Here is a 23,977-nt window from a genome sequence, read left to right as displayed (position 1 = left end):
GTACCCTAGAGAAATGAAAACTTATGTTCACACAAAACTCTTTACACGAATGTTTATAGAAGCTGTATTTATAATCTTGAAAAACTGGACACAACCCAGAAAAACTGGACAGAACCCAGATGTCCTTCAGTGGGTGAATGGATGAACACACTGGAATACGTCCATACAACGGAATACTACTCAACAATAAAAAAGAGCAAACCTATTGATCCATGTGCCAACTTGGATGACTCTCAAAAACATTATGCTCAGTGAAAGCCAGACTCAAAAGGTTGCATATTGTATGATTCCCTTTGTATGACATTCTAGAAAAGGCAAAACTACAGTGATGGGAAGCTAATCAGTGGTGGCCAGGTTTGGGATGGGGGGCTCTAAAGGAATAGCAGGAGGGAGTTTTGGGGAATGATGGAACTATTTTGTATTCTGATCATGGGTAGTTATACATATCTGTACATGTGTTAAAATTATTGAACTATACACCATAAAAGTCAATTTCACTGTATGGTATAGCCCTGGTGGCATAGCAGGTAAGAGCTCAGCTGCTAACCAAAAGGTTGGCAGTTAAAATCCACCATCCACTCCTTGGAAACCCTAAGGGACAGTGCTACTCTGTCCTATAGGGTCACTATGAGTTGCAGTCAACTCGAGGGCAATGGGTTTGGTTTTTTTGCTTTCGTTTAGTGAAGAATGTCTGCTTTGAGTATGGTGCTCTTTTAAGATCTATCTATATGGGATCAAATTGACAGCAACTCAAAAGATTAGATAGGAAATTTAGGGGGCAGTGAGTTTATGTTAATGGGGAGGAACAACTCAGAAAAGGAGGGTGAGAATGGTTGCACAACTCAAAGAATGTAATCAGTGTCATTGAATTGTACTTGCAGAAATTGTTGAATTATTGTATATTTTGCTGTGTTTATTCTCAACAACAAAAATACATAAATTTTTTAAAAGTTTTTTTTAGTTTGCTGTAAATATTTGATGTAAAGCACTTACTACCTGGCACATAATAAACATTCAGTAACATTTTTGTCAGTTTGTTGTACTGTGGTGGCTTGCATGTTGCCACGATGCTGGAGGCTTTGCCACTGGTATTTCAAATACCCAGCCGGGTGATCTGTGGTGGATGGTTTTTAGCAGAGCTTCCAAACTAAGACAGACTAGGAAGAAGGACCTGGCAATCTACTTCTAAAAAAAATTGGCCAGTGAAAACTTCATAACATTTTTAGTTATAATTAATGTTTAAAGTTTATGGGGTTTCCCCTCCTTAAAACTTATTAAATACGGTGGTAGAGTTGCAAACATTACAAAGGGATGGTCACTGAAGGGGAAACACAGCTCCAGTCCATTCCAACTTGGAATGAAGTGTGGTGAGAGTGGGACAAGGGAGGGTTCTAGAAGAAGGGTGCCGTGGGAAGGTGAGGCTGTTTGCTGGGGGCTGACCCCGCCAGGCTCTTTCAGACCACCTGACACCCCTGGATAACACTCACCATGTGCCCTTTCTTTCTTGTGGCAGTTTGCTGGAATGGAGTCAGGCTATGCTTGCTTCTGTGGAAACAACCCTGATTACTGGAAGTACGGGGAGGCAGCCAGTACCGAGTGTAAGAGCGTCTGCTTCGGGGATCACACCCAGCCCTGTGGTGGCGATGGCAGGATTATCCTCTTTGATAGTGAGTATGCGCTGTGCCCGTCACTGCCCAGGAAGGCATGGGAATCCTTAGACCAGGGGAACAAGCCTGCTTGCTCTCCCTGTCTTCCATGTATTCATTCATTCACTTGGCAACACTCACTGAGCACCTGCTGTAGGCCAGGCACTGAGCAGACCCTGACGATACATCACTGAGCAAGAATTCTCGGCCTCTGCCCTCTGGAAGGGAAGACACTTAACAAGTAATTAATTACAATTGTGCCAAGTGCTTTTAAGAGACGCGACCTATTGGGAGATACTCTGACAACCTAGAAAAGATAATTTTTCTAATTTAATATAGACACTGATATAACTGTTCAGTATCAGCTTGGATATCCTCTTGGTTTAATGTAATTTCCAGCCCCTTTTAACTGTTGTATTTTTTTAAGGCACTTGGGATTTATATCTTATTGTCATGTATCTGAAAAGAAAGCATATGCTTTCTTGTTTTTCCAAGCCTCGTGCTGAGTGTACCCTGATCCACATCCTCTCTAGCCTGTCCCATTTTTGAGATTCTGGCTAGAGGCAGGGGGTGTTCTAAATGGGGCTTGGATCTGACCTCTCCAGCACCTTGTTCTCGCCACTGGGCACCTGATCTCTCATCATAATCTACCTCCATCCGTGTGCTTCTTAGTGATAGTGAGGCTTTACGATACTCACAGCTCCAGTCCAGTGCCAGATTTTAAAATGGTAGAAAGGAGATAGTCACAAATGAGGCAGACAAAAGAAAAGGCCTGAGGTTCCTGAGAAGTACATAGAGTCTCTAGTGTCTTTGTTAGTCCTTAGGCTAAAGTAGATACACCCCTGACATCTCAACTTGGCTCAGTGGCTCAGTTTTAAGCAAAAATGTCATATGGTATATTAGTTTCCCAGGACTGCCATAGCAAATTGCCATCAACTGGGTGGCTTAAAATGGAAGAAATGTATTGTCACAGCTCTGGAGGCCAGAAGTCCAAAATCATGGTGTTGGCAGGGCCATGCTCCCTCTGAAGACTCCAGGGAAGAATCCTCCTTTCTTCCTAGCTTACAGTGGTTGCCGGCTGGTAGCTGCAGCACTTCAATCTCTGCCTTAGTCATCACATGGCCGTCTTCCCTGTGTCTCCTTTCTGAGTCTCTGTGTGTGTGTGCCTGTTTCTAAATCTCTTTCTGCTTATAAATCTCCCTATAAGTAGTTGAGTTTTGGGCCCACCCTAACCCAGTATGACCTCATCTTAATTACATCTGCAAAGGCCCTATGTCCAAATGAAGTCACATTCACAGGTACTGGGGTACACAGTTCAACCCACTACATACGGTGACTATAGAACCTAGCCCAAGTCTGTAACTGAGCCTTTTGCAGGCTATAGCTTAGATGTTGTCTAACGTGTGTTCGTACTGGGCCAGCGGACTGGCCACCAGAACTCATGTGGTCACTTTTGGTCTTTTTAGCTAAGTGTATCCATTTGAGACTATAATGGCTTCCTATACATCCAGCTATTTCAAGAGGAATGTTTGGTATATTACCCCTGTGCAGCTAAACACTGAACCTTGAGTAACACTTAAGGAGGAATAGTTGGCAAATAACAACTCGGGAAAGGAGGGTGAAAATGGTTGCACAACTTGAAGAATGTAGTCAGTGTCACTGAATTATACACGTAGAAGTTGTTGAGTTGGTGTATGTTCTGCCGTGTATATTCTCAACACCAACAACAAAAATAAAATTATATTGGCAAATAATATGCATTGCATATCTATTTAGCCTTTCATTTCCAGAGTTCATTATTATAAGATTCTCTGCCAACTCAGGAGAATATGTGTATTGAGCTTACAAAATACCTGGTATACTCTTAAGTGGGGAAAGAAAAAAAAAAAAGGAAATAAACATTTATTGAATATCTGGTATGATGAAGGCTTTATACAAATTAACACATCGAGTCCTCCTGGCAGCCATCTGAAGTAGACATTTGTCTTAGTTTGCTAGTGCCACCTTAACAGAAATACCACAAATGGGTAGGTTTCAAGAACAGAAATTTATTTTCTCATGGTTTAGGAAGCTAGAAATCTGAATTCAGGATATGGCTCTAGGGGAAGGTCCTTCCTTGTCAGTAGCCCCAGGAATTCCTAGGAGTTCCTTGGCATTTCTTGGCATCCTTTGGAGTCTGTATTCCCCCATGTGTGTCTCTGTGTCTATTTTGCTCTTCTTATAACTCAGACATGATTAGGTTTAGGACCCATCCTACTCTGCTGTGGCCTCATTAACATAACAAAAGAAGACCCCTATTCCAAACAGGGTCATGTTTACAGGTAACAAGGGTTAGGGTTTCAATGCATGTTTTTTTGGGGGGGTCCACAGTTCAATCCATGATAGCATTACTATTATTACAGAAGAAAGTCCTAGGACGTGAAGAGAGGAAATACCTTTCTGGGAGTAGAAGCTTTGGGTCTAGAGAGTAAACAGAAGCAGGGTGCTGGGATTTACCACCTGTTTTTTGACTTTAAATAGAATACAGTTTTAATTTTTTTTTTTAAATGGAAAAGTACAAGTGTTGTTGAGCATGTGGAGAAATTGGAACCCTCACACACTGCTGGTGAGGATGTAAAATGGTGCAGCCTCTGTGTGAAACAGTTTGGTGGTTCCTCAGAAAGGTAAACATAGAATTACCTTATGACCCAGTAATTTCACTCCTAGGTATATACCCAAGAGAATTGAAAACATATGTTCAAGCAAAAACTTCAACACAAACGTTCATAGCAGCGTTATCCGTAATAGCCCCAAAGTAGAAATGACCCAAATGTCCATCGGCTGATGAATGGATAGACAAAATGTGGTATATCCATATCATGGCATATTATTGGCCATAAAAATGCATAAAATACTGATGTGTACTACAGTGTAGATAAACCTGGAAAACGTTATGCTAAGTGAAGGAACTGGACACAAAAGACTGCATACTGTCTGAATCCATTTATATGAAATGTCCAGAATAGGCAAATGCATAGAGGCAGAGAGCAAATTAGGGTTGCCAGGGACTAGAGGGAAGGGAGGTCGGAGTGTGACTGCTTAATGGTACGGGGTTTAAGTGTGGGGTGATGAAATGTTCTGGAATTAGACAGTGGTGATGGTCGCACAGCATTGTGAATATACTAAAAAACACTGAATCATATACTTTAAAATCATTTAAATGGCCCTGACAGGGAACACAACAGCGAACCCCTGAGGGAGCAGAAGAGCAGTGGAATGCAGACCTCAAATTCTCATAAAAAGACCAGACTTAATGGTCTGACTGAGACTGGAAGGACCCCAGGGGTCATGGTCCCCAGACCTCCTGTTAGCCCAAGACAGGAACCATTCCTGAAGCCAACTCTTCAGACAGGGGTTGGACTGGACTATAGGACAGAAAATGATACTGGTGAGGAGCGAGCTTCTTGGATCAAGTAGACACATAAGACTGTGTAGGCAGCTCCTGTCTGGAGGGGAGATGAGAGGGCACAGGGGTTCAGAAGCTGGCTGAATGGACACAAAAACAGAGAGTGGAGGGAAGGAGTGTGCTGTCTCATTAGGTGGAGAGCAACTAGGAGTATATTATATAAAAAAAATTTTTTTTTTTTTGTATATAGCAAGGTGTATATAAATTTTTGTATGAGAGACTGACTTGATTTGTAAACTTTCACTTAAAGTACAATAAAAAATTTTAAAAAGCATTTAATTGGTGAATTGTGTTAGGTGAACTTTATCTCAGTTAGAAAAAGAATATACTTTTTACATAACAGTCTTTCATTCAGCATTTTATTGGATATCTGCTGTGTGGCAGATAAAATTATCTGTTTTAGTTAGTACTGTGCTCTACCAGAAGTGTAAAAATTGCTCTGGGCAATAATTTGGTTTAGTCACTTTTATACCAAGTATCACCTTTGGTACTAGAAATAGATTCAGGAGACAGTACTGCTCCTCACACAAAGATACACTAAAATGAGCTAATGATAATGGAAAAGACTGCTATCTATTGCATGTTTGCTGTGTGTGAGACTCAACGCCAGGTACTTTTGTGTATTTTATGTTATTTAATCCTTGCAACAGCCCCGATGATGAGAAAACTGCAAATCAGAAGATAATTGTCCAAGCTAGTGCCAGAACCAGGATTCAAACCCCACTTTGCCACATTTTTAATCTATTTCAGTGACTAGAACTCCTTTTATTAACAATAATGAAATAGATCGTAATAATGGATCTAGTTTACTGCTTAAAAATTAAGTAAACAAAGTTTGCCCAGTTGTACTAATTATTATTCAGTTGGCCCTAATGTAGCTCTCCAGAAGCTGCCCTCTCCGGCTTCCATTCACTCAGGCACTAAGAAGGTTAGCATTCTGAAAGGTGGTCTACTGTAGTCTCCAGAGCCTCTGACAGTAGCCAACCCGGTAGCTCATACCGCACTGCTCTGCCAAGAAAGGCACAAATGCAGCACTGTAGAAATAATCTCTAAAGTTTCACCTATACCATTCCATACCCGTTGCCGTCAAGTTGATTTCGACTCAGAGCAACCCTATAGGACAGAGTAGAAATGCCCCATAGGGCTTCCTTATCTTTCTCCCACAGAGCGACTGATGGGTTCGAACTGCAGTTCTTTTTGCTTAACAGCTGAGCACTTAACCACTGCACTACCAGGGCTCCATTTTGTCTATAGAGATTAAATATTTTAACTAGCTCAAGCAGAACCTCGTGTAGATCCTTATGACCAACTGGATAAGGCTGAACATTTTGGAGATGGTGACTACAGACTGTCTTGTAATTTGTGAGGGCAAAGATGTCTCTCTAAAGAGATAGGAAGAGAAATTAGATGACGAGAAGGGATCAGGTTATACTCTCTGCCCCCCAGAACATCAGGCCAAGCTATCAGTGCAGCTCAAATCTGGGTCTCAGTCAGAATGTCCGCAAGTTCCTACTGCTCTCGGGTAATCACGGGAGTCCTCCAGGCTCCTCAGATCTGGAGAGTTGACAGAGGCAGCTGGTGGAAGCTGCCTGCTCAGTCACTGCCCCACCAGCGAGTAATTTGGCACAGGTCCCATGGCTGACTTTCAGCAAGCTCCCAAGAACTTAAAGAAGTCGCTGAAGTGTAAACACAGTGCTGATGGGGACTTCAAACCTCTGTACCCCTGGAATTGTAATTTATTGAACTAACAGAACCAAAGAGAAGATCAGGTCGGCTGGAGTCAACAGTGGGTTACTGAGATCACCCAGGCTGGACTTTTGGGACCCCCTCAGCTTGAAAGCACTGATGAGAAGAGTTAGTCATATGGATTGGGCTATGTTTTGTAACATTATTGAGCACTCATCATCTGTAGGCACTGTGCTGTTCATTTTACACGCATTACCTCCTTTACTTCTCACAATACTGTGATGAAGGCACTAATATCCCTATTTTCCAGATGAGAAAACTGATACTCATGAAAGTTCAGTAATTTGCCCAAGGCCCCACAGACCAAGATCCCTGTCCTCATCCTGGTGGGAAAGGAAGAGATTAATGGTGAAAAAGACTGAGGGCATAAGGATGGGTAGGCTCTGACTGCTGTGACTTGTTAGTAATTGTATTTCGTAGACTCCAAGAGGCCATCACAGAAAGCAGGAGGAGGACTCTGACCCCCTGCCATCAGAGGTCTGTTCCCCACCTTCCACCTGCCCAGATTGTATGTGTCAGGCTAACCTCCCCTCCAAAAGATAAGATTCACGTTTCCTGTTGAATTGTCACTATATTTTAATGATTCATCATAGATATCATGTGTTTGCTCTCAAAATTGCTAAATTGGATGTACTGTCAGCATGGCACATATCTGGGGACCAAAAGTTCCAAATTTAAGGCCTGCCTTTGCTATTGAAATATACGTTTAATCTGCATACTTTATTCTTTTCAAGTAATAATAGAATAGCTCCTATTTACTTAGCTTTTACTATGTTCCAGGCCCTAGCTATACTAAACACTTTACATGTAGTAACTCATTTACTTCTTATAACCCCATGAAGGAGACACTGTTACCACTTTCATTTTATAGATGAGGCAACTAAGGTATACAGAAGTTAAGTAACTTGCTCAAATTTATACAGTTAGTAAATGGTAAAGCCCTTCTACACGCCCTCTCAAGGACTTTTCATTTCTGGGATCTTGCTTACACTTCACTGTGTAAGCTATGGTGGAATGGTGTGTCCCCTCCCTAGAACCTACCGATCAATAAACAGGTGTTGAGAAATCAGCTGTCATCAGCACAGAGTGAAAGAGATCCAGCGTGTCTCCCCCATGCGGAAGGTTCTTTCTTGTGCCATAGTTTTTCATTGGAAAAATGAGCCTGGACCTCTCACGTGAGTGTTGCTTCTCTAACGTGTCAGGGATGCCTGCACAGTTGTAAAGCCCTTCTCCTTTTACAACCTTACTTTATCAAACCCCTCCCTTCCAAATGGGTCCCAGTATTTTCATGTGTTCTATCTCATCTGTCCTCATGCATTCATACGATACAGGAGCAGGTGGTAGTCTCTCGATCCTCAAAACTGAGAGAAATGAGAGGCCTGGAAAGGGAGGTGCGGCCCTGGGATCACATGGCCCAGCCAGCCAGAATCCAGACTCTCTGACTCCAGCCCGCCCTGGCCTGGGCTGCACCACCACGCTGTGCTCTCATTCCAGGTCTCCTAGACAAAAAAGAAAAGCTTCCACAGCTATTTGTTCAGGGTTTAAGTAATTCATTTTGTGATCAGATCCTGAAACATAAGATGGTCTGGTTTTGTAGATTAAAAAAACAATATCCCAAACTGGATGACGTTAGTCAGGGAGAGTCTTGATTATAACCAAGTTGGAAAGCGTGCTCTGTGGCTGAGACCCAGACTGAACCCGGTGTCCTTCTATCTCCCCAGCTCTCGTGGGCGCCTGTGGCGGGAATTACTCCGCTATGACTGCAGTGGTCTACTCCCCGGACTTTCCTGACACCTACGCCACAGGGAGGGTCTGCTACTGGACCATTCGCGTCCCGGGCGCCTCCCACATCCACTTCAACTTCACCTTATTTGACATCAGGGATTCCGCAGACATGGTAGAGCTGCTGGATGGCTACACTCACCGGGTCCTGGTCCGCTTCAATGGAAGGAACCGCCCCCCTTTGTCCTTTAATGTCTCTCTGGATTTCGTCATTTTGTACTTCTTCTCTGATCGTGTCAATCAGGCCCAGGGATTTGCTGTCCTGTACCAAGGTAAGACCGCCTTGCTTCCTTGGGGGGCGACCCTTCAGGGTCCTGATTTAGGAGCCTCAGGCAGCTCTCATTGGGAGGACTGTAAGGAGCTACTAATTGAACCTGTGGGTTTTCTCACCTCCCATTTCATAACTTGTGTAAGTTTCATGATAGAGAAAAGAGGTGAAACCTATACATTTTGCTATTTTAGTAGTGCTAATAACAGCTTTCATGGTGGGGTGGGGTAAAAAAGCAACTTAAAGAGCTGGGATTGGAAGAGTTGAAAGGATCTAAAGAGGTAATTTGGATCGTCCTGCTGCCTCTAAACATTCCCGCCCATCCCAAAAGACCAATTTCCTGTCTTTCTTCAAACCGTCCTGAGGTGGCGCACACTCTGGGCCCCTCTAATGTGAACACACGTGTGTGGCCATGTCTCTTTGCCAATACACCAGAAGCCCAGAGCAAGGTATCTCAGACCTAGCGTGTGTTATCTTGGGTAGCAATAGCAGGCCTTGAATAGAGTTCGTGTGTGGCCTTCCCAGGGGTGGGACGGGCTTGAAGAACAGCAGGATTTGGGTCAATAGATAGAAAGGAAGAAGGCCTTCCAAAGTATGCTGAGGTGTCTCTGAAGAGACCAATCAAATAAGTAGAAGTTGACAGCTCCTTCAGCACCAGAGCCAGAGCCTGACAGGTTCTGCTTTGGGAATCAATGCGGTGAGTGGAGCTATTCCACCCAGAATTGAATCCAAGAAAGCGGCCCCCTCTTCATAATCAGCGCCCTCTTCCTTCACAGCTCTCTGTTGTCTCCGTCAGCTTTACTCCTACTTAATTCCTTTTGATCTTCCAGCCATCAAGGAAGAACAGCCGCAGGAGAGGCCCACTATCAACCAGACCCTGGCCGAAGTGATCACCGAACAGGCCAACCTCAGCGTCAGTGCTGCCCGGTCCTCCAAAGTCCTCTATGTCATTACCACCAGCCCCAGCCACCCACCTCAGACCGTCCCAGGTAGCACTTCTCGGGCACCATCAATACGGGGTGGAGGCCTCAGAGCTTGAAGGTAGTGCCCTTGGCAGTTACAGAAACAGAAGTGCCTTTGAGCGTTTCTCATTCAGAGACAGGTTGGAGGTACTGGCCCCATGACCTATATATACTTTGTCCTGGCCTTTGAAGGAAATTGTCTCATTGGCTTGGTTCCTTAGTCCTTAGGAGAGAATACTCACCTCCAGAGATCCAACACGTGCCTTTTGAATGTTGTGTACACGGCAATTCAGCTAATCCAGTGTCTCCTCACTTTGAGATCTTCTTTCTAGAGTTCCATTGGTAGCTCCCTAAATTTATTGGCATTGGCAACAGCTCCATTCATTCATTCATTCAGAAGTATTTAAGTGCTTCCATAGTGCAAGGCACTGTTCTTGGATACAGTGAACCCAACAAAATCCCTGCCTTCTTGTGGCTTATATTTTAAATGGGAGGAGAAAGACAAAAAAACAAAACGAACAAATCATATATTGGTAAGAGCTAGAAGAGTCATGCAGGAGAGAGAGAGAGAGTGGGTAGGCAGTGGCATCAGAATGGGGATGCAGGAGGTGTGGATTGCACTAGGTGACACTGTCAGAGAGGTTGACACCAAAAGGACTGTCTTTAAAATTTTTGTGATGTTTCAGCACACAAAAAAATTATTTTTTATGAAAATATCCCTGTAGTTAGTTATAACAACAAAAACATTTTTCGTAAGCCCAGCTTACATATATCAATATACCGCAAAGCTGAAACTCTGTGCCGATTTACTTTTGAAGCTTCTAACGCACTCTGGTCAGAGCCGTCATTATTACCCGATTACAGTGACACGTCGAGTCAGGTGATGCCGTCTGCACGTGCTACAAGCATGTGCTGCTGCTTTTGTTGCTTCTGGTGGCTTTACAGTTGCTAATTTTGTCAGATTTTCTCGTGTTTTAGCTACAGTATTGCGGTAATTAGTATTTGTGAACCTATATCAATCACTTTGCTGAGAATGAAGCTGTAATTAAAGGAAAAGGAGGAGAAAGATCAAAAAAGACTTCTGCTGCATTACCAATAATGTAATGTTATAATTCAATGTAGAAAGATTTTACAAAACAAGCTTGTTAGTATTTATATAATCTAAGAACTATTACATTTGAGCAATTTACAACTATATCACGTATTATTCTATGATTAAAATTGATAATAAACATTATTGAGGATTCTGTATGGTCTGGTACAGGAGGAGGTCCATTGGGGGGAGGTGACACTATGAGTTACCGCACTGGGTAACACCAACCCTAGTGACACCACTGGGTATGGTCTTGTGGCTTAAGCTGGGTACTTGAGAGAGTATATATGTCCTGGCCCTCCTTTCTGCCAAGGAAGCCAAAGCCTCTATGAGCTGGGGAGCTGGAGAGTACCGGTAGCGAGTACCTCGCCTAGAGGCTTTTAGACTGCTCACGGAATCCCTGCAGGACCCACCATGGAAGGTCAGAGCCGCTGCAGTGCTCGCTGTATGTAATTTGTTTGTGTATCCCAGGACAGCTTTATAGGTCACACATCTCAGTGAAACTGAGGCCCAAAGACTTTATGTAACCCTTCTGCAGTTGCACAGTGATTCCAATGGTAGAGACAGACCCCTTTCGACTGAGTCCAGTGCACTTTGGACCTCACCACTCTGCCTCTCTCCAAGAGTGAGCTCTAAGCAAGGACAGGCACTCGGAAGGCCTGGGGCTCCATGCTCAGACCAGCTCTCAGCTGTTCCCACGGCTGCATTTGGTGGCTGCCCCCCCAGCTACAGAGGGCTCCCCAGCCAGCCCTGCCTTTCGGAGCTCCCAGTGTTCACTCAGGGCTTCCAGCAGACCTCCTTTTGAAAACCAAGCACAAACAGATCTGACAAACCTGTCTTTTGCACTTGCAGGATGGACAGTGTATGGCCTGGCAACTCTCCTCATTCTCACAGTCACAGCAATCGTAGCAAAGATACTTCTGCATGTCACGTTCAAGTGAGTAAAAGAGAGAGCTGCCTGATCCTGGGAAGGGGAAGCCTCTGGATTCCTTTTCTACTATGCTTCATTTGTCTGGGTACAACTGGAATATCAGAGCATGACTCCAAAGCCCTTAGTCCTAGCCAACATAAAGCATTAGACATTTCTCATTCTCTGCAGAGTGAAATGTACAACTGGACAAATCTCACACAGGTTGGAGGGATTGTGTTTGCTCCTGTGTCCAAAGGATATGATTTCAAGGAGGATTGAAACAGTCTGAGCATAAAAAGCAACCATTCCCATCTTTTGGCTGCTGCTGGCCCCATAAAGAGGTCTTTATATGAGAGCAAAGGTTCCTAGGGCCAACAGTGCTTTCATTTCCTGGTGTTTTCTAGACACCTAGTCCCTGCGTGGTGCAAATGGTTAACATGCTTGGCTGCTAACCAAAAGGTTGGTTGTTCAGATTCACCCAGAGACACCTCGGCAGAAAGACCTAGCAATCTACTTCTGAAAATCAGCCATCGAAAACCCTATGGAGCACAGTTCTACTCTGACACAGATAGGGTCACGATACGACAGAATCGACTCCATGGCAACTGGTTACTGGTTTTTTTTGGGGGGGGAGGGTTTCCCCTAAAAATTGGGAGGCACTCTTAGGAAGAGATTCTAACATTTCTAACCCTTGCTTGCACAATAAAACAATTATTGAAGAAGCTATAGAAGCTTCATCCTTCAATTCAGACCTCCCTTATTTTGCTGTTCACATAACACTTCTGCCTTCCAGGAAAGGGCAGTTTATGCTGCTGATGACGTTTGTGTGCTTCCAGAGGGTAGTCCATTCTCATTTTTTCTGGGGCCCTGCTCTGTCTTCACGTGGTTCCCGGTCTGGGTGCTCCCCGTTGCAAGGCCTTCCTGAATGTTTGCGTCCAGTAGAAGCAGCTGAATTTCTCCTGATCTTGCCACTTGCCCTCTGCTGCAGACTCTTATGTGTTAAATGCAGGCTCCTCCATTGCACTGTGAGGGCTGCCTTTGGCCACATTCTTTCCTATATTTCCAACTTGCCACTCTACACAGGCATCTCCACCCTCAACTTTACATTTTTCAGTGGGAATAATATCTGTATTATTGTTTACTAAGCTCACTGTCATGCCCTTTATACATATTTTTAAAAAACCACAACTCCCACGTTCTGGAAAATCCTCTCAGGCCCCATCCTGCTTACGTGTCCCCCCGCCCTGCACGGGCCCAGCATTTCACAGCACAGCCGGGGCCCTCAGGGCCCGCGAGCCCCAAAGCACAGGGCTGATGTCCATCTATAGCACCTTCTCAGGCAGCCCTGGGGCTGACATGGGGCGGAGGGGCGAAGCATTAGAGGTAAGGCAGGCCTTTACACCAAGCAGAGCAGTTTTGCTTTTATCAAGCTCTTTTAGCTAAGTGAACTTCCAGGTGAACATAAATATCATTCAAAGGAAGAGTTCTGCTATCTAAAAAAAAAAAAAGGAGGCGGGGCCAAGATGGTGGACTAGGTGGACGCTACCGCGGATCCCTCTTGCAACAAAGACTTGGAAAAACAAGTGAATCGATCACATACATAACAATCTACGAACTCTGAACAACAAACACAGATTTAGAGACGGAGCACGAACAAATACGGGGAGACAGCAATTGTTTTCAGAGCCAGGAGCCAGCGTACCAGTCAGCGGATTTTCTGGAAAAACTAGTTTCCCAGTGATGGCTCGGAGACAACAATCCATATCAAACCACATAAAGAAGCAGACCATGACAGCTTCTACAACCCCCCAAACAAAAGAATCAAAATCTTTCCCAAATGAAGATACAATCCTGGAATTATCAGATACAGGATATAAAAAACTAATTTACAGAATGCTTAAAGACATCACAAATGAAATTAGGCAAACTGCAGAAAAAGCCAATGAACACACTGATAAAACTGTTGAAGAACTCAAAAAGATTATTCAAGAACATAGTGGAAAAATTAATAAGTTGCAAGAATCCATAGAGAGACAGCATGTAGAAATCCAAAAGATTAACAATAAAATTACAGAATTAGACAACGCAATAGGAAGTCAGAGGAGCAGACTCGAGCAATTAGAATGTAGACTGGGACATCTGGAGGACCAGGGAATCAACACCAACATAGCTGAAAAAAAATCAGATAAAAGAATGAAAAAAAATCAGATAAAAGGATTAAAAAAAATGAAGAAACCCTAAGAATCATGTGGGACTCTATCAAGAAGGATAACTTGGAGTGAGTGATTGGAGTCCCAGAACAGGGAGGGGGGACAGAAAACACAGAGAAAATAGTTGAAGAACTCCTGACACAAAACTTCCCTGACATCATGAAAGACGAAAGGATATCTATCCAGGATGCTCATCGAACCCCATTTAAGATTGATCCAAAAAGAAAAACACTAAGACATATTATCATCAAACTTGCCAAAACCAAAGATAAACAGAAAATTTTAAAAGCAGCCAGGGAGAAAAGAAAGGTTTCCTTCCAGGGAGAATCAATAAGTTCAGACTACTCAGCAGAAACCATGCAGGCAAGAAGGGAATGGGACGACGTATACAGAGCACGGAAGGAGAAAAACTGCCAACCAAGGATCATATATCCAGCAAAACTCTCTCTGAAATATGAAGGCGAAATTAAGATATTTACAGATAAACACAAGTTTAGAGAATTTGCAAAAACCAAACCGAGGCTACAAGAAATGCTAAAGGAGATTGTTTGGTCAGATGACCAATAATATCAGGTACCAGCACAATACAAGGTCACAAAACAGAACGTCCTGATATCAACTCAAATAGGGAAAGCACAAAAACAAACAAATTAAGGTTAATTCTAATAAATAAATAAATAAATAAATAATACACATAACAGGGAATCATGGAAGTCAATAGGTAAAAGATCACAATAATCAAAAAGAGAGACTAAATACAGGAGACATTGAACTGCCAGATGGAGAGTGATACAAGGCGCTATAGAACGATACAAGTTAGGTTTTTACTTAGAAAAATAGGGGTAAATAATAAGGTAACCACAAAAAGGAATATCAACTCCATAACTCAGGATAAAAGCCAAGAAAAACGTAACGACTCAACTAACATAAAGTTAAACATTATGAAAATGAGGATCTCACAATTTACTAAGAAAAACGTCTCAGCACAAAAAAGTATGTGGAAAAATGAAATGGCCAACAACACACATGAAAATGCATCAAAATGACAGCACTAAACACTTATTTATCTATAATTACGCTGAATGTAAATGGACTAAATGCACCAGTAAAGAGACAGAGAGTCACGGACTGGATAAAGAAACACGATCCGTCTATATGCTGCCTACAAGAGACACACCTTAGACTTAGAGACACAAACAAACTAAAACTCAAAGGATGGAAAAAAATATATCAAGCAAACAATAAGCAAAAAAGAAGAGGAGTAGCAATATTAATTTCTGACAAAATAGACTTTAGACTTAAATCCACCACAAAGGATAAAGAAGGACACTATATAATGATAAAAGGGACAATTGATCAGGAAGACATAACCATATTAAATATTTACGCACCCAATGACAGGGCTGCAAGATACATAAATCAAATTTTAACAGAATTGAAAAGTAAGATAGACACCTCCACATTTATAGTAGGAGACTTCAACACACCACTTTCGGAGAAGGACAGGACATCCAGTAAGAAGCTCAATAGAGACACGGAAGACCTACTTACAACAATCAACCAACTTGACCTCATTGACTTATACAGAACTCTCCACCCAACTGCTGCAAAATGTACTTTTTTTTCTAGTGCACATGGAACATTCTCTAGAATAGACCACATATTAGGTCATAAAACAAACCTTTGCAGAGTCCAAAACATCGAAATATTACAAAGCATCTTCTCAGACCACAAGGCAATGAAACTTGAAATCAATAACAGAAAAACTAGGGAAAAGAAATCAAATACTTGTAAAATGAACAATACCCTCCTGAAAAAAGACTGGGTTATAGAAGACATCAAGGAGGGAATAAGGAAATTCATAGAATGCAACGAGAATGAAAATACTTCCTATCAAAACCTCTGGGACACAGCAAAAGCAGTGCTCAGAGGCCAATTTATATCGATAAATGCACACATACAAAAAGAAGAAAGAGCCAAAATCAGACAACTGTCCCAACAACTTGAACAAATAGAAAGTGAGCAACAAAAGAATCCATCAGGCACCAGAAGAAAACAAAAATAAAAATTAGAGCTGAACTAAATGAATTAGAGAACAGAAGAACAATTGAAAGAATTAACAAAGCCAAAAGCTGGTTCTTTGAAAAAATTAACAAAATTGATAAACCATTGGCTAGACTGACTAAAGAAATACAGGAAAGGAAACAAATAACCCGAATAAGAAACGAGAAGGACCACATCACAACAGAACCAAATGAAGTTAAAAGAATCATTTCAGATTACTACGAAAAATTGTACTCTAACAAATTTGAAAACCTAGAAGAAATGGATGAATTCTTGGAAAAACACTACCTACCTAAACTAACACATTCAGAAGTAGAACAACTAAATAGACCCATAACAAAAAAGGAGATTGAAACGGTAATCAAAAAACTTCCAACAAAAAAAAGTCCTGGCCCGGACGGCTTCACTGCAGAGTTCTACCAAACCTTCAGAGAAGACTTAACACCACTACTACTGAAGGTATTTCAAAGCATAGAAAAAGACGGAATACTACCCAACTCATTCTATGAAGCTACTATCTCCCTGATACCAAAACCAGGTAAAGACATTACAAAAAAAGAAAATTATAGACCTATATCCCTCATGAACATAGATGCAAAAATCCTCAACAAAATTCTAGCCAATAGAATCCAACAACACATCAAAAAAATAATTCACCCTGACCAAGTGGGATTTATACCAGGTATGCAAGGCTGGTTTAATATCAGAAAAACCATTAATGTAATCCATCACATAAATAAAACAAAAGATAAAAACCACATGATCTTATCAATTGATGCAGAAAAGGCATTTGACAAAGTTCAACACCCATTTATGATAAAAACTCTTACCAAAATAGGAATTGAAGGAAAATTCCTCAACATAATAAAGGGCTTCTATGCAAAGTCAACAGCCAATATCACTCTAAATGGAGAGAACCTGAAAGCATTTCCCTTGAGAACGGGAACCAGACAAGGATGCCCTTTATCACTGCTCTTATTCAACATTGTACTTGAAGTCCTAGCCAGGGCAATTAGGCTAGACAAAGAAATAAAGGGTATCCGGATTGGCAAGGAGGAAGTAAAGCTATCACTATTTGCAGATGACATGATCTTATACACAGAAAACCCTAAGGAATCCTCCAGAAAACTACTGAAACTAATAGAAGAGTTTGGCAGAGTCTCAGGTTATAAAATAAACATACAAAAATCACTTGGTTTCCTCTACATCAACAAAAAGAACACCGAAGAGGAAATAACCAAATCAATACCATTCACAGTAGCCCCCAAGAAGATAAAATACTTAGGAATAAATCTTACCAAAGATGTAAAAGACCTATACAAAGAAAACTACAAAGCTCTACTACAAGAAATTCAAAAGGACATAAAAAAGTGGAAAAACATACCCTGCTCATGGATAGGAAGACTTAACATAGTAAAAATGTCTATTCTACCAAAAGCCATCTATACATATAACGCACTTCCGATCCAAATCCCAATGTCATATTTTAAGGGGACAGAGAAACAAATCACCAATTTCATATGGAAGGGAAAGAACCCCCGGATAAGCAGAGCATTACTGAAAAAGAAGAAGAAAGTGGGAGGCCTCACTCTACCTGATTTCAGAACCTATTATACAGCCACAGTAGTCAAAACAGCCTGGTACTGGTACAACAACAGGCACATAGACCAATGGAACAGAATTGAGAATCCAGATATAAATCCATCCATGTATGAGCAGCTGATATTTGACAAAGGACCAGTGTCAGTTAATTGGGGAAAAGATAGTCTCTTTAACAAATGGTGCTGGCATAACTGGATATCCATTTGCAAAAAAATGAAACAGGACCCATACCTCACACCATGCACAAAAACTAACTCCAAGTGGATCAAAGACCTAAACATAAAGACTAAAACGATAAAGATCATGGAAGAAAAAATAGGGACAACCCTAGGAGCCCTAATACAGGGCATAAACAGAATACAAAACATTACCAAAAATGATGAAGAGAAACCAGATAACTGGGTGCTCCTAAAAATCAAACACCTATGCTCATCTAAAGACTTCACCAAAAGAGTAAAAAGACCACCTACAGACTGGGAAAGAATTTTCAGCTATGACATCTCAGACCAGCGCCTGATCTCTAAAATCTACATGATTCTGTCAAAACTCAACCACAAAAAGACAAACAACCCAATCAAGAAGTGGGCAAAGGATATGAACACACATTTCACTAAAGAAGATATTCAGGCAGCCAACAGATACATGAGAAAATGCGCCCGATCATTAGCCATTAGAGAAATGCAAATTAAAACTACGATGGGATTCCATCTCACCCCAACAAGGCTGGCATTAATCCAAAAAACACAAAATAATAAATGTTGGAGAGGCTGTGGAGAGATTGGAACTCTCATACACTGCTGGTGGGAATGTAAAATGGTACAACCACTTTGGAAATCCATCTGGCGTTATCTAAAACAGTTAGAAATAGAACTACCATACAACCCAGAAATCCCACTCCTCAGAATATACCCTAGAGATACAAGAGCCTTCACACGAACAGATATATGCACACCCATGTTTATTGCAGCTCTGTTTACAATAGCAAAAAGCTGGAAGCAACCAAGGTGTCCGTCAATGGATGAATGGGTAAATAAATTGTGGTATATTCACACAATGGAATACTACGCATCGATAAAGAACAGTGACGAATCTGTGAAACATTTCATAACATGAAGGAACCTGGAAGGCATTATGCTGAGTGAAATTAGTCAGAGGCAAAAGGACAAATATTGTATAAGACCACTATTATAAGATCTTGAGAAATAGTAAAAACTGAGAAGAACACATACTTTTGTGGTTACGAAGGGGGGAGGGAGGGAGGGAGGGAGAGGGTTTTTTATTGATCAATCAGTAGATAAGAACTGCTTTGGGTGAAGGGAAAGACAATACTCAATACATGGAAGGTCAGCCCAATTGGACTGGACTGAAAGCAAAGAGGTTTCCGGGATAAAATGAATGCTTCAAAGGTCAGCGGAGCAGGGGCGGGGGTCTGGGGAACATGGTTTGAGGGGACTTCTAAGTCAATTGGCAAAATAATTCTATTATGAAAACATTCTGCATCCCACTTTGAAATGTGGCGTCCGGGGTCCTAAATGCTAACAAGCGGCCATCTAAGATGCATCAATTGGTCTCAACCCACCTGGAGCAAAGGAAAATGAAGAACACCAAGGTCACACGACAACTAAGAACGCAAGAGACAGAAAGGGCCACATGAACCAGAGACCTACATCATCCTGAGACCAGAAGAACTAGTTGGTGCCCGGCCACAATCGATGACTGCCCTGTCAGGGAGCACAACAGAGAACTCCTGAGGGAGCAGGAGATCAGTGGGATGCAGACCCCAAATTCTCATAAAAAGACCATACTTAATGGTCTGACTGCGACTAGAGGAATCCCGGCGGCAACGCTCCCCAGACCTTCTGTTGGCACAGGACAGGAAGCATCCCCGAAGACAACTCATCAGACATGACAGGGACTGGTCAGCGGGGGGGAGAGAGATGCTGATGAAGAGTGAGCTAATTAAATCAGGTGGACACTTGAGAGTGTGTTGGGAACTCTTAACTGGAGCGGGGATGGGAAGATAGAGAGGGAAGCTGGCAAAATTGTCACGAAACGAGAGACTGAAAGGGCTGACTCAATAGGGGGAGAGCAAGTGGGAGAAGGGAGTAAGATGTATGTAAACTTACATGTGACAGACTGATTGGATTTGTAAATGTTCACTTGAAGCTTAATAAAAGTTAATTAAAAAAAAAAAATTTGAAAACCATTATCTCTCTGGCCAACCCTTTCCAGATTTGAATAATTCTGCCAGTTAGAAAGTTCTCTGAGATTCTGAACTGAAATCTGCTGGACTGCACCCCGCCCTGCAGCCCTGATGCCCACAGGACACAGTTCATCCATAGTCTCTAAAGGCCACAATTAGGGCTTTGCCAAGGCCTTGCACTGAACGCCCCATTAGTGGGTACCAGGTAGCTCATGAGGTGGTCAGCTGTTTAGATGCTTTGCTCTGCTCTGCTTGAAACATTGAGTTATGTTGTGTTTGACAGGTCCCATCGTGTTCCTGCCCCAGGGGACCTTAGGGGTTGCCATCAACCAGGGACTTCGGGGGAAATCTGGAGCATTTTTTATAAGCCTTCTACTTCGATTTCCATCTTTAAGAAGAAGCTCAAGGGTCAGAGTCAACAAGATGACCGGAATCCCCTCGTGAGTGACTAAAAGCCCAGCTGTGCCAGGACACCAGGTCCCTGTGCAAGCTCAGGCTGCTGGGGGTCGAGCTCTCCCGTGGTGCTCCTCTGACCAACTTCCCTGCCTCTCCCTCGGCCTTGGCCCCTTCTGGTGCCCCCTTCAGATGGGAAGGGATTGCGCTGCAGGGCCGTGCAGCATGGTTTCACCCTGCTTCATCGATTGCACTCAGGAGAAAAGACTGAAGGCTTGGGTGTCCCGGCCTTCTCTGCCTCCACCTCTCTGTCCTGGGAGCAGTGGGCCCAAGGGACAGAGGGAGCTGCGTCGGGCACTGGGCTCAGGTGCATTCTAGATGACTGTCAGGTGGTGGTAGGCATACTGTATGCTGACTCTTTCTTCTTCTGTTTGGTCCACCAACAGATCAGTTTCTCCTGGGCTAGACAGGGAGAATTGGAGATCTCTCAAAGATTATCCTGGTTCTGCACAAGCGTGTACCCCTGGGCATTAGCACCCCCAAAGCATAAAGAGGGCCCCACGCTCTGGGCTAACTCCGGGGCTTTGCTGTCAAGGTTCTGCACCAGCATGGGCCTCCTCCAGCAGGGGCGGGCTTGAGAATTGGATCTGGTGACTCCCATTCACATCACCTTGATATCTCCCCCATACAGGCTTCTTTCTGTATCTTTATTTTCATAGCTCTGTGACCACCAGAGCAAGCTTGAAGAGTGATCACATAAAAATTCATGCATTTCTTCATGCAACAGACTTTACTGGAAGCTGGTATAGGTACTCAGTAACTACTTGTTAGATTGAGCTTGGTCCTGGGGAACCAGGCCAGGCCGCCATCTCTCCATGGTTCTCCAGGCTGACTCTGGTTCAGAATAGGAGTATAAATATTGTGATGCAGCATTTAGGCAGCACCATGTGAGACCCAGAGCCTGCATCCCCTGCTCAGGTGTCTCCCAGTTAAAAAAGAAGTTGAAAAGCACCCTGAGGGCTGTGCCCCCTGTGGCCCTGTCTGACCTTTCCTAGGGGCCTGGAGTGGGGTTAGGCATGGCTTGGTGGAAGAGGACAGGTCCTTGCCCTTGGTCCCATGCCCCCACATCCCTCAGATGTGTAGGTGAACTGCAGAGATGATGTGAGGAGTGAGAGGGAGGATGTGGGGCTCCTCAGATGGAGAGCTCCAGCTGGTGGTGTGAGTGCCATCTCTAATTCAGATGTCCTCACCATTCGAAAGCAGGCTTTGTCAGCAACAGCTGAGAGAAGAGCTGCCTGCCGCTCTGAAGGCCTGGCTGGGCCATTTGTCAGAGCATGACTCTCCCCTAGGCACTCAGTGCTTGTTTGGCATCTGGCTTCTTGAAACACTTTGCCTACCTCCCCAGGCCATGACCCTTCCCAGGATTCTGCCACGCTGGCAACCCTTCTGTACCTGGCCATTCCTGGGAGGACGGAGGGCAGGGTGGGACCAGCTGGGAGGTGTCTGCAGGAAGAGGCAATAGTCGGCAACCTAAGTCCAGGAGAGATGCTTGGAGCTGGCATGCAGGGGCACCCAGAGGAAGGAGGCCAGGCAGCATGTCCACAGGGAGGGCAGGGGCACTGCCCAGACACAGTGTGAGGCCTGTGCAGCCACGGTTGTAGACAACAGAGCCACTAGGCATGATCTTCATGCTTTGATCTAGAAAGGGCGATTATCCTGGAGCAGCTGTCTACAGACCCTTGGGCCCGAGGACAGAGGCCTGTTATATGCAGGGACCCCTGGAAATGTACCAACATGTCTGTCTCCCTCCAAGTATTCCTGGCTTTTGTGGAATCTCCTCTCACACACAAGTGTCAGGTTGTGGACTGAGAAGGGCTCTGTGCTGTGAGTAGACCCATTAGCAGCATAAAGGGAGTGTGGAATTAAGGCCTGGGAAGGGTTCACCCGGGCAGAGGGACAGTTGTTCAGCTGACTAGGGCTTACGCTGATTGCTAAGTGCTGTCCTTTGGGGCACCATGCTTGCCCACCACCCTCCCATCTTGGATCTCTGGCCAGGGAGGCCAGGCCCTGCGCTAGTGTGCTATCTGAAGCCTACAGCTGTACCAGTCCCTTCACGGAGGTCCCAGGAAACACTGTGATGCCCAGGCTTTGTTCCTGTTGGCCCTGGCGCAGCTTCAGGAAGCCCACGCCCAGCTTGGTACAGCATGAGGAAAGGAGGCTGTAAATTGTCCTAAGTTGAGGCTCTATAAATGCCTCAGGCTGGGCCTGGCAAGGGCTGGTCGGTAACACCCACAGAGAGGCCCCCAGCACCTGAGAAATAAGGGGTACCCAGGAAGAAGAAACTACTTCGTAAGTGAGAGCATGGGGGCTGGAGGTGATTGGAAAGGGGTGACCCTGAGAAAAGTAAATTACAGAGCACAGAGGAGACTGTGAAAGAGGACAGAGAAGACTGCACAAGGGGCCTTTGCGGACCACCGTGAATGGCCGTGCTGAAGCCTGTGCCCAAAGCCACCTGCAGTTTCTAGACCTGCCTCAGCCCGTGTGCCACGCACAGCCCTGCTCTCGGTGTGGCACCAACAGGGGCCCTCTGCCAGCTGACCTAGTCACATCCTGTGATGACTGACTTGGGGTGGCTGTGGGGCAGCTCCCTGGTGTCTCAGGAGGTGCACACATGGTGCCCGTGTTCTTCCCGTTTGTCCAGTGGCATGCAAAGGAGTGACCAGTGGGAATGAACCCCGGTGCCCACCTCCTCCGACTTCAGAGCAGACCTGAGGCCTCTCAAGCAGATGCGAGGTAACTGGGTTGCTGTAACTTCTGAAGTGTGGGCTCTGGCTCAAGACTCCAATCAGTCAGAAACCCGCAAAGATCAAAGCACTCTCAAGTACAGTTGTCCTGGCCAGCAGGCAAACCTGTGGGGTGTGCCCGGGCATAGTCACACACCCACGCCTGCTCAGCACCAAGTCAGGAGTCGGCCTTACCGGGTTTGTGGTCCAGCCATAGTCAGCCAGGCTGTCCCCAAGCCCCCGTGAGTCCTGGGGGCACTGCACACTTAGTCTCCAGGCACTTAGAAGTAGACAGCCTACGATGACCACTAATAAATACCTAGAATAATGGAAAAAAAAAAAAAAAAGTGGACAGCCTCTGAGATCTGTACCCCTCATCTGATGAGGCCTTGCCAGACTCTCCCCCGATCCCCCCAGCCAGCCAGGCCAGCTACCTGCTCACATCCCAGCCACCCTCTTGGGCTGCGAATCTCCGCGTGTTTAATGTCTGCTTTGGTTATTACCTTGGGAATTGTTACCCTTTTGATTGTATTTCCTCTGGTGTCTTTGTTTACCTTCCTCACTGTTCTACCTCCTGGCCAAGTCTCTCAGCTTAGCTGCCCTGGTGTGGGGTGTTTTCAAACCTTCCAGCCACAGCTCCTGCCCTGGGGCTGGACAGCTCGGGGGCCGACCCCTGACGGGCCCATCTCACAGCTCCTGTCTTGCCAGGTTGAACGTACGCATCATCAAGTCAGAAAGGGGGTGTGTGGAGGAGAGCCAGAGGTAACTATTGCTTCATGAAAAGAAGCGTCTTAGAAACCCATATCGGAGGCCCCCTCCCTGCCTGCAGGGAGCTGCCCCCCCACCCCCGCCCCTGCCCGGGTTCACACA

General features: G+C 44.3%; 1 protein-coding gene across 1 annotated transcript in view; it reads left to right on the top strand.

Annotated features, from left to right (window-relative positions):
* The window catches only part of KREMEN1 (kringle containing transmembrane protein 1), a 98,534-nt gene extending 75,070 nt beyond the window's left edge, over positions 1-23,464 (top strand). Inside the window, exons 5-10 of the mRNA XM_064271926.1 lie at positions 1,514-1,667; positions 8,559-8,891; positions 9,718-9,876; positions 11,795-11,879; positions 20,215-20,371; positions 23,026-23,464. Of these exons, the coding sequence (XP_064127996.1) occupies positions 1,514-1,667; positions 8,559-8,891; positions 9,718-9,876; positions 11,795-11,879; positions 20,215-20,371; positions 23,026-23,043 (906 nt within the window). The 3' untranslated portion in view covers positions 23,044-23,464. The remainder of the gene's footprint in view (positions 1-1,513; positions 1,668-8,558; positions 8,892-9,717; positions 9,877-11,794; positions 11,880-20,214; positions 20,372-23,025) is intronic.
* The last annotated feature ends 513 nt before the right edge of the window (positions 23,465-23,977 follow it).

This window comes from Loxodonta africana, chromosome 19 (genome assembly GCF_030014295.1).
Source record: "Loxodonta africana isolate mLoxAfr1 chromosome 19, mLoxAfr1.hap2, whole genome shotgun sequence".
NCBI classification, from domain to species: Eukaryota; Metazoa; Chordata; class Mammalia; order Proboscidea; family Elephantidae; genus Loxodonta; species Loxodonta africana.
This window is presented reverse-complemented; position numbering and strand designations above follow the sequence as displayed.